Raw genomic sequence first — 13,814 nt, forward strand, 5'->3', positions numbered from 1 at the left:
TTTATGCCTAGACATGAGTTTAAACCATTGACTTCGAAAGAAGACCTGATTTTGAGGTTGCGTGGTCGGCCCGTGTCCCCACCCCCTTTTCAAAGATGTTCTCCTTTCTCAAAATCCGTATCTGCTTTTAAAGGGCCTGGGTGACTGCCAAACCCTAACCTGTGTTGATTACTTGAAAAGATAATCAATCTTTCTGCATTCACTTTTAGAGTAGGCAGGTCACCTTTAGGCCATTTAACATATTTCATTTGTGTGTTGCAATGAGGCCTGATCCTTAAATTTGCTTGTTAGAATAGTGATAATTCAGAGCTGTTTTGAACATTAACAGGTTTTTGGTGGGTTTTTTTTTTTTGTTTTTTTTTTTTTTTGCCCCTTCAACTTCATTTTGCTGGAGTGAGTGTTCCATTTTTTCTCTTTATTGACTTATTAAATAGCGCCAACCGAACAGTTGTTGAGACTGTTTACATTTCAGGTTTTTGGAATCAGTCATGTTTGTTTTAATCTTTAAAATTAAGTCTTCTGTAAGACTCTACTAAGATCTCCGTTGATTTTTCTGGATTTGCCCCACCAAACGACAGTGTTGAAACGAAACCGTTCTTGCCCGGTGTGAGAAACTAGGAAAGATTTTTAAAAACAAGATCTCCCACCTATTTTTTTTTTTTTTGAAAAAGCTCCTTTCGTTCAGTGGCTTTATTTATTGTCGTGATTCTCAAGTGTTTATCTCTGAGATAAACAGTTAACTCCCATGCCAGAAACTTATGCCTCCTTATTGATTTACAGTCCCCTTTGGCCACATTCCATGCTCAATCTGCTGGGAATCAGTAGAATATTCTAACTTTCTCATATACCCCGGAGGATTAAGCAAAGTTTCCCTTTTTCTTTCCGCCCCCTCCTCCTCTCCCCCTCCTTTGTGGGTAGGAAGGTTTTTAAGGCATGATATCAACAGGAGAAGGAAGGAAATAACATGTAGCAGCATGATGATCGAACCATGTAAACTCTTCTTGAGGAGGGTACAGTCCTGATCGGAGAGGTCTGAAGGGAGTGAATGTTCTGTTTTGCCTGACTTTGTCCTTGTGTTTGTTTACTTAAGTGGTTGAATAGGCTGACATTTTCTTAGAGCATTTTTTTGTTTTGTTTCGTTTTGCCAAATACTAGATCCTGGGTGACAGGTACAGGTAAACCGCCCAAGGTTTAGGTTCCCTGGCTGCCTAAATACCTTGCATCTTACTGGGTGAGCCCTCGGCGTGCATGTAAGTGGGTTGTCTCCTGGTCTTGTCTTCATTTTCTTTGCCAGGGCGGGTCACTGATGAAACAGTAAAGAACAAAGGTATTTGATTGGAACGTCCAGGAATTGGTTGTTTGGGTCTTGAAAAATGAGCTTATGGTGCCTTGCGGTAAAAAGTGCGATATACATACACGTGTTTCTGATTTCTCCAAAGCAAACGGCCGGTGTTGGTTCTTCAGAACGAAGCACTTTATCCACAGCGGCGCTCCTACACTAGTGAGGATGAAGCCTGGAAGTCCTTCCTGGAAAACCCTCTCACCGCAGCAACCAAAGCAATGATGAGCATCAATGGGGACGAAGACAGCGCGGCCGCCCTGGGCTTGCTCTATGACTATTACAAGGTGGATTCGCCTCCTCTTTTACAAACCTAACACCAGTCCGAGAGGCACTTGATTCAACAGCATATAAAACAGTAATTTGCTGGCAGAGTGTAATGCGAGTTGCTTCTCTAGTGACTATAAATAGTCTAATGAGTACTTTGGCTTACTGTGGTTCAAAGCTGAAAAGGGACGATCATAGAATCAAAGGGTTGTTTTTGCAGTGTGTGCAGTAGCCCGCTGTGCTAGCTCTATCTGAGAGGCGAAGCTACCGCAGAAGAAAATGGTAAGATGTGTCGCATCGAGATTGAACGTTTTACCAAAGGTACTTCTCAGTGCCCTCAAGAAGAGACCGTGGTTCATTTACCTGTGCTCCAGCCGACATTCTGACGCAGTCAGAGTGACTTCCTTTTCCTTACGTGACACGACAGAGCTTTTGATTTGGTTGTAGGAGTCGTGAAGGGAAAAAAAGCGACTTTCTAGTCTTGGGCTTGCTTGTTCTACGCTCAGGGTATATCTCGTTGCCTATTTCTGTAGGTCAGTGCTAACCATTTATATCTCTGCCCGAAATCATTTATATCATTTGTTCTCTGCCTGAAGCTTTACGTGGTGTTCCCACCTGGAGATTTGTAGCGTCGTCGTCATCCTCATAATACTAGCCAGCGCTTACTGCTTGTCTGTATCACGCTAGACGTGTTACCAGCACGTGTGTTCTTTTTGATCCCTCCAGAAGGCCTGCAAGATATGTGCTGTTATCCCTATTTTGCAGATGCGAAAAAATTAAGTCCTCAGGTCACAGAGCCAGGATGCGTAGCGGCCAGGGTCTCAGTCCCGGCCTGGATTGTGCCAAAGTCACCCTCTTCAGTATGCCATGCCGTCTCTGGGACACACTTTGCTTCCTGTATTTACTTTGGCATTTTTCTCTCTGCCCAACGATAGTATGTGGAGATGGCCATACATTACAGTTTGGTTTTGCCCTATTTTTTTGTTTTTAGAACTTCCAAAGCCATAGGAAACTTAAATTTGACTGGAAAATTAACCCCCAGGTACAGTCACCTAGATTCACCAGTTGCTTGCCTTCTGTTCTCTTCTGGCACTGTATTCTTTGCGGAATACAAGAAATGCAGAGGGGACAAAAGCAAAGAAGATAGTTTGATTATGGTCACCAAATAGAGTGGGACCTAAACGCAAGATTTAATTATTTTCTTATGTGAGGCTGTGTATCCGGCTTGTTGTGTTTGAGAGGCTGAGGTAAGATTTGTTTTGTTTTGTTTCCTTTGAATATGAAGGGAAACTTGTGACTCAGGATGCTGGAAGAAATCTTTGCCTGGGAAGTGTAGCCGAAGGATTCCTTTCAAGTGGAGCTTATGATATATCTGTCCTCCTTACGGCTTGTTTTATTGACTCAATCAGTATAAAAATCATAAGTTCCTAAGTATTATGAAGTTTGAGGTTACATATTTTTTTAGGTTTTTTTTGTGTGTGTGTGTGTGTGTGTGTGTATTTATTTGGAGAGGGAGAGAGAGAGGGAGTGCGCACACAAGCGGGGACGGTGTAGAGAGGGAGAGAGAGAGAGAATTCCGAGCAGTCTCTGTACCGTCGACACAGAGCCCGATGCGGGGCTTGATCTCACAAACTGAGGTCATGACCTGAGCTGAAACCAAGAATCAGAGGCTTAACTGACTGAGCTACCCAGGCGCCCCAAGAAGTTTCATGCTTTTAACTGAAACGTTGAGAATGGGAAGACGCCAGCAAGTGTAGTGGCAGAAAGACTGATGTAATAATGCTGATTGTAGTGCTTGTATATACGTATGTTTTAAATATAGGGTCCTCGAAGTATCTTACATCTTAGGGGGCGATAAATCATCACGTCTGTACTTTAAAGGCGACCATCTTCTGTCTGTATGTCAGACTGCTTATGATCGGTGTAGGGTGATTTTCTTTTCTAAATGAACTGATGAGTTTGAGGGTTTTTTTTTTTTTTTTTTTTGCATTTGATCTGAAAGGTAGGGCAATGGAAAGGAGCAGCGAGAACACCGAAAGAGCCCAGTTGTGTTTTCAGTAGCTTCTTGTTTGTTCCACCACGTGGATAAATGGGTAAAACCAGGCCAGTGGTTTTTGTTTCAGAGATGCGCCCAAACTCAATGACACATTAAATTTGCGATGCCCTGGGTTTATTTGGCAACTAAAGAATCGTTGGCTTTTGCTTATTAACCTGGCGACCAGAACGGAAGCTCTTGAGGGCAGACGCTGCCTTCATCGCGTTGTCCCCACAGCCTGGCATTGGGTGGGCAGTCTGGTAAACCTGTGAATGGTTGAACTTAACTGAAAAATAAAAGGCTGGGTCTATACTCCGCTAAGTGAGAACTCAATTGTCGTCTCGTGTGTTCATATCTAAGGTTCCAAGAGAGAGGAGATCGTCAACAGCAAAGCCAGACGTTGAGCACCCAGAACCAGATCACAGCAAGAGGTAATGTCTAATAGCACAAAATCCTACTCTAGAAAAATGCCAGGTTTCTGCGAAAAGAAGACTGGGAGTTTGTTTAAACGAAAAAGCTCTGGTGGAAGAGATAGGTGGTAATTACGATTCTGTTGCTCCAAAAAGTTACCAGGTTCTTTAGACATAGTTGCCTTTTCTGGAAAACAAAGCATTAACTCTCTTTTCCTGTGGAGGGATGTTTTTAGTAAGAACGGAAGGGGAAGGGGAAGGGACGTGTTTGCTTATCCTCTTTGAGGTTCTCTCAAAAGAGGTGTGGCTTAATGCAATGGTAGGGGTCCTTTTAAAGAAATTAAGTAGCCAGCAGTCTTGAATAATTGCCTAAGCAAAACTTAATGAAGTAGCTCGTGTTCCCAATTCTGCTCCCAATTCGTGTTGAAGTTATTTTGAAAATATTTTAGGTTAAAACTTCTAGAAAATTAAGGCTTCGCTTTGGCCAGGAAAAAAAATTAAATACATCTTTTAAATTTCCCTGTGTTCTATTAGTAATAGAGGAGTAAAACATTTTTAAAGAAAGAATGACCACTCAGAATCCCACTGTCTTGACGATTTCTTTTATTTACTATTTGGGTGTGTGTGCACATTTTATGCGGTTGTGGTTGTATTCACAGATCGGATTTGATAGTTTGGGTTCTGCCTAATCCCTTCTGTGAGTGTTTTCCACGTTGCTGTTTTAATCGTCATAATTACCCTTTGGAGAAGGGCTGATGGCTTTTATTATGTTACTCTTTATCATGGGCATTTTCAAACAACAGAAGTAGAGAAATAATATAAACCCACATACGTCATTCCTAGCTTCAGCAGTTACTGACATGATTCCTCCTGTTTGATCTACTCTTCCCTGTTCTCCAACTGTTAAATTCACTTTGTATTTTATTTGTTTTTTGCTGTAGTATTTTAAAGCAAAACTTAGTGTCCTAACATTAAGTCCCTGTCTAATTTTTTTTACTACCACGAAGGCTTACTGACCCACTTTCTAGATCGCTTTTTCCTTTTTTCTTTCTTGAGGATAAATTCTTGGGAGTGAATTTATGCTTCGAGGTTCGAACATTTCATTGATCATGCTCTTTTCTGTAAAGGTCAGCCTGTATTGTTTGAGGGAGCTTTGAAAATTCACGAACTGTGCCCTGGACAGGAAATCATCTTCTGTTGCCCAGAATAGTAACTAAACCAAAAAATAATTTTATGCAAATTTATCTACCTGTACAGTGTAACCGTAGGTTTTCTTGTGATGGTAGAGAGAGCCGCGTAAGTGCAGGTACTAGGGAGAGTGGTGGCCGAGTAGGGACAGTTTATACTTGGCAAACCCTTGTGCACCAGGCATTATTATACACGATCTGGTGTGCCGTCTCATTTCATCTCGCCACGACCTTGTGAGCACAGATACCACTGTCCTCCCCGCTTTAGAGAGGAGCACACAGTTACAAAGAGATGAGATAGCTTGCTAAAGGTCGTAGAGTTTGAACCAAGGCGGTCTGACTCTGGAGCCTGTACTTGAACTGTCTTCTGCTCCGGCCATTAGGTTTATATCTTTGAGCTTCTAATGAAATAGGATAATTTTATCAGGATTATTGGGAATAGAGAGAACTGCAAGGTCTCTGTGTTTCAAATGAAATTTTACTTAATACTTTTGGATTTTACTTGACTGATGACTATGAAGTCTTTTTTTCTTTCTCTACTAATGGAATGTCATTGGCATTTTCTATTTATTTGGTTCTTCCCCAGTATTGTTGTATTATTATTATTATTATTATTATTACTATTATTATTGCTGCTGCACAGGACCCAGCAGCCCACTGCCATTAGGAACATGTAAAAATTGTCAAAGAACTGTATCAGCATTGAATTTGAAAACACAGTTTGCTTTTCTTTTCTTAAAGAAACAGCATACCAAGTGTGACTGAGCAGTCCCTCGTTTCTGCTGGAGAAAACAGAGTGCAAGTACTGAAAAATGTGCCATTTAACATCGTCCTTCCCCATGGCAACCAACTGGGCGTTGATAAGAGAGGCCACCTAACAGCTCCCGATACAACAGTCACGGTCTCCATAGCAACGATGCCTACCCACTCCATCAAGACAGAAACCCAGCCCCATGGCTTCGCTGTGGGAATCTCTCCAGCAGTGTATCATCCTGAGCCCCCTGAGCGGGTGGTGGTTTTCGACCGGAACCTTAATGCTGACCAGTTCAGCTCTGGTGCTCAACCCCCAAATGCTCAGAGGCGAACTCCAGACTCTACCTTCTCAGAGACCTTCAAGGAAGGCGTTCAGGAGGTACAGGAAATGAAAGCATCTTCCTAAGACATTTGTGTGTTTGTATAAGTATTGAGTTCCACCTCTTCCTTGTTACGTAAGCTTGAAACTCAGCCTGAAATGAATGGATTAGGAACAAAAGATTTTTTTTTTTCTAAGAGAAAAGGCCCATGGGTATAATTTGTAAACTAAACCTACAAAGCCAGAAATGATTATCAAGGGCACATGGCTAATCTTACCAGCATTTGAGTTAACAATTATGATTTCAGCTAAGTGATTTGTTGGAGAAAGGGAACCCCGTGCATAATCTTCCATCGACGACAGAGATCTCCACATAAGTCTCTTCTCAGCTTTTTGTCCTAGACCAAAACAAGATTCCTGCAATTGCTCTTAGCATAAAATGATTTATCATGGACTTGCTTGGTCTCTCTCGGTTGGTAGTGTAGTCAGGGAGGCAGTAGGTCTTGATGACAAATGCGGTGTGTGAAATTTACAAATTAACCCCCAAGGCTTCTGGGGGGTTTTGTGGCGATGAACACCTGTCAGGTAAAAATTAGGGACTGAAGGTGTTCGAAGCCATCTTTAACGTCTCACGGGGGACGGGAGCCTCTGTCTGCTTATGGAGTTAAGGACTAGAATAGTAGCCTTTTCCGAGACAACGCACCGATCCATCCAGCCACGGTACAGACCTGATACTGTATCTTCGCTTGGTACGATGATTCCTGAAAGTCACGAGATTTTGGTTGCAGATTCTAGAGTTTGAACAGAAGTGAGATGTGTGGGAAAGATGGGAAAAGGGAATAACGTAGCACTCTGTGGGAGTACCCGCGGAGACTGTCCCCGTCGGATTGAGTGGCATGTAACATGGGTGGGTATTTTTCTTTCTTTTTGGTTTTCTCTTTACATCTTTTGTAGAGTGAAAATTTTTATTTTAAAGTGAATATTGAATGAGCAGTGGGTTGCTGTAAGCCACATACTCCTGTGCTGTACCAGATAATTGGTCTTTAGTAAGCCTGATAACCAGTTAAATAGTTGTGGCTTATTGCATTGATATTTCAGGTTTTCTTCCCCTCGGATCTCAGTCTGCGGATGCCTGGCATGAATTCAGAGGACTATGTTTTTGACAGTGTTTCTGGGTAATCGTTGTCTTTTAATTTGATTTTTAACTTTCAGCTCTTACGACTTTTTTGTTAATTTGATACTGGAAAATCAGAGGTGGCTTTGGTGTGCTTTCACCTGTATCTCAGCTACAGTTACTGTGGTGTCGTCTTTGCTCGAGTCCGTTTAACCTTGGGATCTGTACTGTGTTTCACGTTTCCTTAATTCTTGGTGTTGGTGCTTTTCCTTTCCTTCGGTTTCTTTATGTGATGGCTGCAGAATGGAATCTAAAAGAAGAGGTGAGGGGATTCAACTAGATCCCCGAGCTCCCTTCTGTTTGCAAGAGTGTGTACTTCCGTGAGAATTTAGGAATAACATCAGGTGGATAAAGGCTTTTATTCGTGATTAGGCTCGCTAGCGGTAAAATAAATGAGGTCAGCTTTTTTCTGACCTGACAGTCTCTTCTTTTAAAACCTCACGAGATTGTGTCACACACTGGGAATATGAATATCTTCCAAATGAATTGTGGAAATGTAAAAACACCTCCAGAGGGTTTTTAAAAGAGCTTAGGATTTCATTTTATAATTTCGTTCTTTGCAGTTTTTGGTATGTTGTATTTTGAAGCGAACCCCGTTTATTTGAAAGCCTAGGATTTTGTGGGAATTGAGACTTCCCTTAGAGACCTGCCTCAAGGAGCGGGAGTCACAGGCTCGAATGCCTTTAGGATCTCAGATAGGGGTCACCACCCTTTTTCTGTAAAGAGTCAGATAGTATATATTGAAGCTTTGTGGGCCTCCCAGCCTCTGTTGCAACTGCCCAGCTCTGCCACTCCAGCGCAAAAGCAGCTGCCGATAACATGTAAATAAAGGGTGTGGTTGTGGTCCATAAAACTTGATTTATAAAAATGAGTGTGATTTTCGACATCTGGCCTAGGAAGGCTGTTTAACACCTTTAGGGAGATTTATGCGTGTTACTTTAAGGTGGTAGGAAATGTAGGGAAGCGTGGAATGCCCATCTAGACATTAAATTGCAAGCAAAACCAACAAAAAGAGTGCGGTGCAGACCACATCAGATTTAATCAGAGGACTACCAGCCACCTGTTTGCAACCTTTGCAATGTCTTCTGGTTGCAACCAGATTGGCAACATGTCTTGGGAGATTTCCTTCCAAAATCCTTTTTTTAGTCACGGGTATCTTTAGTATCCTTTGCTTCCCAACTTCGAATTTTTAACGTTACTTCATAGAACTTCTAGGAGGCATTTTGTAGCCCCACATGAGAGATTGAAGAATTTCCGTGTCGCTAAAGACAGCCTTTCTTGTGGAAGAAGTACCAGTGCCATTTATGGTGTGACATAGTCAGTTGGATGTTTCCTGGTAGTCGCCTGTTGGCATACATCCACACTGAAGCGTTTCAGGATTGAGCTCAAGCATAAAGGAAGCTTCGCAAAGAGTGGATTAGAGATCTGTGACTTTTGTTTCATTCTTTAGGAACAACTTTGAATATACCCTGGAAGCCTCAAAATCGCTTCGACAGAAGCCAGGAGATAGCACCATGACATACCTAAACAAAGGCCAGTTCTATCCTGTCACCTTGAAGGAGGTGAACAGCAGCGAGGGCATCCAGCGGCCCATCAGCAAAGTCCGAGTAAGTTCTGCTCTCCGTTCTGTTCTCTAGGAAAGCTAGTCAGAGCTTAGCATTCCCCAGTCTGAAGAACATCAAAATGAAGATCTAAAATTGCGGTTTCAGGGGTGTCTCGGTGGCTCAGTCGGTTGAGCGTCCGGCTTCAGCTCAGGTCACCATCTCGCGGTCCGTGGGTTCGAGCCCCGCGTCGGGCTCTGTGCCGACAGCTCGGAGCCCGGAGCCTGCTTCCCATTCTGTGTCTCTCTCTCTCTCTCTCTCGCTGCCCCTCCTCTGCATGCATTCTCCTCTCTCTCTCAAAACTAAATAAACATTTACAAAAAAATTAAAAAATAAAATAAAATTGCGGTTTTAAGCCTTACCTGTAAAATAGAACGCTAAGTTTTCCGAAAGATCCTCGCCTCCCCCTTCAGTGTCTTCATGTTATAATGCCTTCTCTTTCATAGAGTGTGATCATGGTGGTTTTTGCAGAAGACAAAAGCCGAGAAGATCAGTTAAGGCATTGGAAATACTGGCACTCCCGACAGCACACAGCTAAACAAAGATGCATTGATATCGGTAAGTAGCTCCGGAGCCTGCTTTTATTCCCAGAGGTGCACGCATCCAGTTTTCTGATTCCAGTTATTTTTGGCAGTGACCAGCTTCCTGCCGAAAGCATTTGAATTTTTATGCCAGCTACTGATCTGTTCCAAACCCTGTCCTCGGCCTCCTGGAATCACTGCTCTTAACCTTACTTCCTTCATGAGGACATGTGGCCCGTGCAGTGGCTTTCCATATGACACCGGGACCAGAGGCTGTGTAGCCTGCCCACGCAAGCGTGCCCTGCTCTTTGGTCTGCAGAGTTTTTGTGGTGAAATGTGTTCTCGAAGAGATTTCCGATCATTTGTAAATGATAGGAAGGCGGACAAAAACCCTAAAGAAACAAGTAAAAGGAAAAACGGCTAGCGTGCACTTACCTAACAGTGTCCCCCGGTTGCATGTTGAGGTGCACCGCTAGACTCTTCTGTCTTCAAAGAGACCCAGAGATGCGTCACTCGGGGTGTAACAGCAGACCTGTGCAAATCCATGTTTAATGAAGTGGCTTTATGAGAACGAATGCCTGGTCTCTTGCTGTGTATATAAGTTTCGTATAAAACCGTTATCTATATCGCAAGATGGCTCTTAACCTGAGTGTTGCTGCTGCTGCTGCTTCTTCTTTTTCTTTTTTTTTTTTTTCTTTTTGTCTTTTTTAACTTTCGTGGTCTCTTTTCAGAACAGTGAACTGAGTTCTGATCTTGGCTCTCGGGGCCAGTTTCGTGACCTTGGGACAGTTACTGAAACTTTTTAATCCTAAGTGTCCTAATTTTGACATAAGGGGAAAAAATTAAATACTACATAAACTTGCCTCTATTTTAAGAGCGCTGTGATTTTTTTTCTTCATTTTTTGAACTCTTTTCAACCCAACACAATGTTATGTTAAGTTTTTCAGAGGTGATAATATGAAAAAACAAATCGTACTTTGAACTGCTATAATCTCGTGTTGGAACCAGAAATCACAAATTTCTCTCTTTCGTCACTCGTACAGCCGACTATAAAGAAAGCTTCAATACCATCAGTAACATTGAGGAGATTGCGTATAACGCCATTTCCTTCACTTGGGACATAAACGACGAAGCGAAGGTAGGTAATGGAGTTCAGGGCCTTTTCTGTTTCCAGCTTCGTGAGGAAAAGTGGGAGGAGTTTAATGATTTGACAACTGATCTTTCTCTCTCTTTTTTTTTTTTTTATGGTTTTACACGTTTTCATTCTTTTTTTTTTTTTTTAAGTTTATTTATTTATTTTGAGAGAGACAGACAGCATATGTGCGTGTGGACGCGCAGGGCAGAGAGAGAGGGAGAAACAGACTCCCAAGCAGGTTCCGAGCTGTCAGCGTGGAGTCCGACTCGATCTCATGAACCGTGAAATCATGACCTAAGATGAAATCAAGAGTCAGATGCTTAACCGACCGAGCCACCCAGAGCCCCTTCGTGTTTTCATTCTTTTGCTCAGGAATAGGAGAATAGGCTCGGCTAAGAAGATAGGTTCTAGCCCGTTAAGTCGTGCCGTGCATGGAAAGGAGACAAGACTTTGGGAGAAGAAATAGCCACCGTGTCATCAGCGGTGCCCTCTCTTCCGCTGGGTGGTTGACTTCCTCTCTCTTCAGCATTTTACATTTTCTGAAGTACAGCTTCTTGCCAGATGCTCTGAAACTGCCCTTGACCCCTCTCCGTCCTCTGAAAAGAACCACACGTGGCACAGCACGCGAGCCCGCGGGGTGGGTGGGAGCCTGTCACTGCACGCTGTGCGGCGCGGAGCCTGACGCCTCATTCTCTGTGCTCCGTTCCCTCATTTGCAGAGCTCATACCTGCCTCCTCTCTCCTTCGGGCACGTCGTGGGCTTATTCAAACGGTGCCTCTGAGGCTGTTGGAACTTCTTCAGAAAGGCCCTTAAGTACAAGTTGTTGGTGGCAGTGCTCTCGTATCGTTGCTCTCAAATACAGCTCGTGGAAGGTTCTCCTCTCTCGGGGTCTTAAAGTGAAGAATTACCTCCAATTCACATGGTCATTTGGATCATTCTTTTTTTTCTTTCTTTTTTTTTTTTTTTTTTTAACGTTCATTCGTTTTTGAGAGACGGGGCGCGAGCCAGGGAGGGGCAGAGAGGGAGACACAGAATCCAAAGCGGGCTCCGGGCTCTGAGCTGTCAGCACAGGGCCCGAACCCACGAACCGCGAGATCGTGACCTGAGCCGAAGTTGGACGCTTAACCGGCTGTGCCGCCCAGGCACCCCTGGATCATTCTAATTGGAGTTTTGGGCTCTTTTAAGAAAAATTAAACATATTCTCAAGTCATTTCTGCCCTTCCCACAGATTCCTTTTAGAATAATCCCTCTTTCACTAAATTATTAGAGTTTGGGTATTTATTTTTTTTCTTTGGATCAGTTTAAAAATTGGGAGCTGAGGCAACACAAGAGAAACATAAAATTTTGGGGCAGTTAGTGTAAAACTGCTCTTTACTCTTTGTTGCACTTTTCTACATCAAGGTCCCGGTATGAACTGAGGATAACCTTCCTGTCCTTCTCAACCTCTTTTTGTTTTTTGTTTGTTTGTTTAATTTATTCAACAAGAATTCTAGCCATTATGGAGTAGGTCTGCCTCAGGTACTAATTATTACATCATTTAATTTTTTACTGCCTAGGGTTGCTTTTAAAAAATCCTACGAGTGGGTTCTTGAGGACCATGTTAACTTTGTAGTAGGATTGCTTTCCTTTCTTACTGTGGGCACCCTGTCCACGGCAAAGACGTGTCCTCAGTGGAGGATGTGGTGAGTGGGTCTGCCGGTCTGTAAGGAAGTGCGGGTTATTGTAGTTGCACTGAGGTGTTCCTCCTGACCACCTTGATCCTGTACAAGTGTCCTCGGGTTGCTTAGTCCAGAGTCCGGTGCTTGATTAAACCACAAATTCACTACAGAAGAGCTGTTAGGAGGAAAAGTAAACTTTTCACTTTATATCATGGTTGTTACGGCTATTTTGAAATTAAATATCATAGTAAGACCCAGCAGCCTGCAAGAACAGTTGTCTCTGTGCCCTCTGGGTGCTTCTGTTATAAACGCAAACCAGGGATAGGTTTCCTGTTTGCCAGTAGGGACTAATTGAGAAATTGTGGAAGAGGTGATTGAGAACATCTAAGTCCTGAGCCCACTTTGCTGACTTACCTGTGACCTTGGGTTTAGTCCCTTAGTCTACTCGCTCAGTTTTCTCCCCTCGGTCCCCCTAGGAAAAGAAAAAGCCTAGGGTGGCCAACTCTCTTTTCTGTTGGCACGTCACCAAGTTAATAAGCACTTGTCAGAGTGCGAGGAGAGCTGGGCGGAAAGCCCTGCATATGGGCAGGGTGCTTTGTTTGTTTGATGTGTCACTCTCCAGGATGGGAGTGAAGCCAAGATGACGGGTGGGATAACGGCTGCTTTTATTCTGGAAGACCTTCAGCATATTTGTATTAAAGAGAAATATTGCTGGAGGTGTGTCTTAAGTAGTCTTAATAGCTACCTGTTAATTGGCATAGGTAAGGTCAGTTTCATTTCCCCCTTCAGACCCCCAACGCTGACTTGATCTTTAAGCTTTTGCCTGCTGCCGGAAAGAGTTCGTGCCATTTCTTAACGAGGCCGTTACCTTTTGATGCTGATAGCAGGCATCTGCTTCAAGCGTGTGTTGGAATTCAGTATGTAGATTTTTTGCCTTCCCTGGCCAAGTGGATGTTTTCTGTTTTTACACTTAAAGTAATTGATGCCCCAGGGCAGCTAGAGTGAACAAGTAAACGTGCAGAATCTTGTGTAGGGTTTTTTTTTTTTTTTTGCTTCTTTTTCAAAAGTATCCACTTTCTTTGCCCACTTACTTGTTCAAAGTTGGAATACATTTGTTGATTCTTAATTCCAGTGCATTCTCCCCCATACACGTAAGGGTTTATTGTGTGTGTGTGTGTGTATACTGTATACATATATATATGTGTATATGTACATATATGTGTATGTATACATATATATGTATACTACATATAGTATACACATACTATATGTATACTATATATATATTATATGTATATTATATATAATATATACTACATATATATTGTTATATATATATGTAGTATATATATTATATATATGTATATGTATATAATATATATGCATATATGTATAAATGTATAAATATATATGTA

At 42.6% G+C, this 13,814-nt stretch overlaps 1 protein-coding gene across 1 annotated transcript in view; it reads left to right on the plus strand.

The window, feature by feature from the left end:
* Positions 1 to 1,439: 1,439 nt before the first annotated feature.
* The window catches only part of GRHL1 (grainyhead like transcription factor 1), a 57,934-nt gene continuing 45,559 nt past the window's right edge, over positions 1,440 to 13,814 (plus strand). Inside the window, exons 1-7 of the mRNA XM_040496044.1 lie at positions 1,440 to 1,626; positions 4,002 to 4,072; positions 5,980 to 6,370; positions 7,409 to 7,485; positions 8,935 to 9,091; positions 9,532 to 9,643; positions 10,650 to 10,744. Of these exons, the coding sequence (XP_040351978.1) occupies positions 1,561 to 1,626; positions 4,002 to 4,072; positions 5,980 to 6,370; positions 7,409 to 7,485; positions 8,935 to 9,091; positions 9,532 to 9,643; positions 10,650 to 10,744 (969 nt within the window). The 5' untranslated portion in view covers positions 1,440 to 1,560. The remainder of the gene's footprint in view (positions 1,627 to 4,001; positions 4,073 to 5,979; positions 6,371 to 7,408; positions 7,486 to 8,934; positions 9,092 to 9,531; positions 9,644 to 10,649; positions 10,745 to 13,814) is intronic.

The sequence above is a fragment of the Herpailurus yagouaroundi genome, unplaced genomic scaffold, assembly GCF_014898765.1.
Source record: "Herpailurus yagouaroundi ecotype Mexico unplaced genomic scaffold, PumYag 188, whole genome shotgun sequence".
Taxonomy (NCBI): domain Eukaryota; kingdom Metazoa; phylum Chordata; class Mammalia; order Carnivora; family Felidae; genus Herpailurus; species Herpailurus yagouaroundi.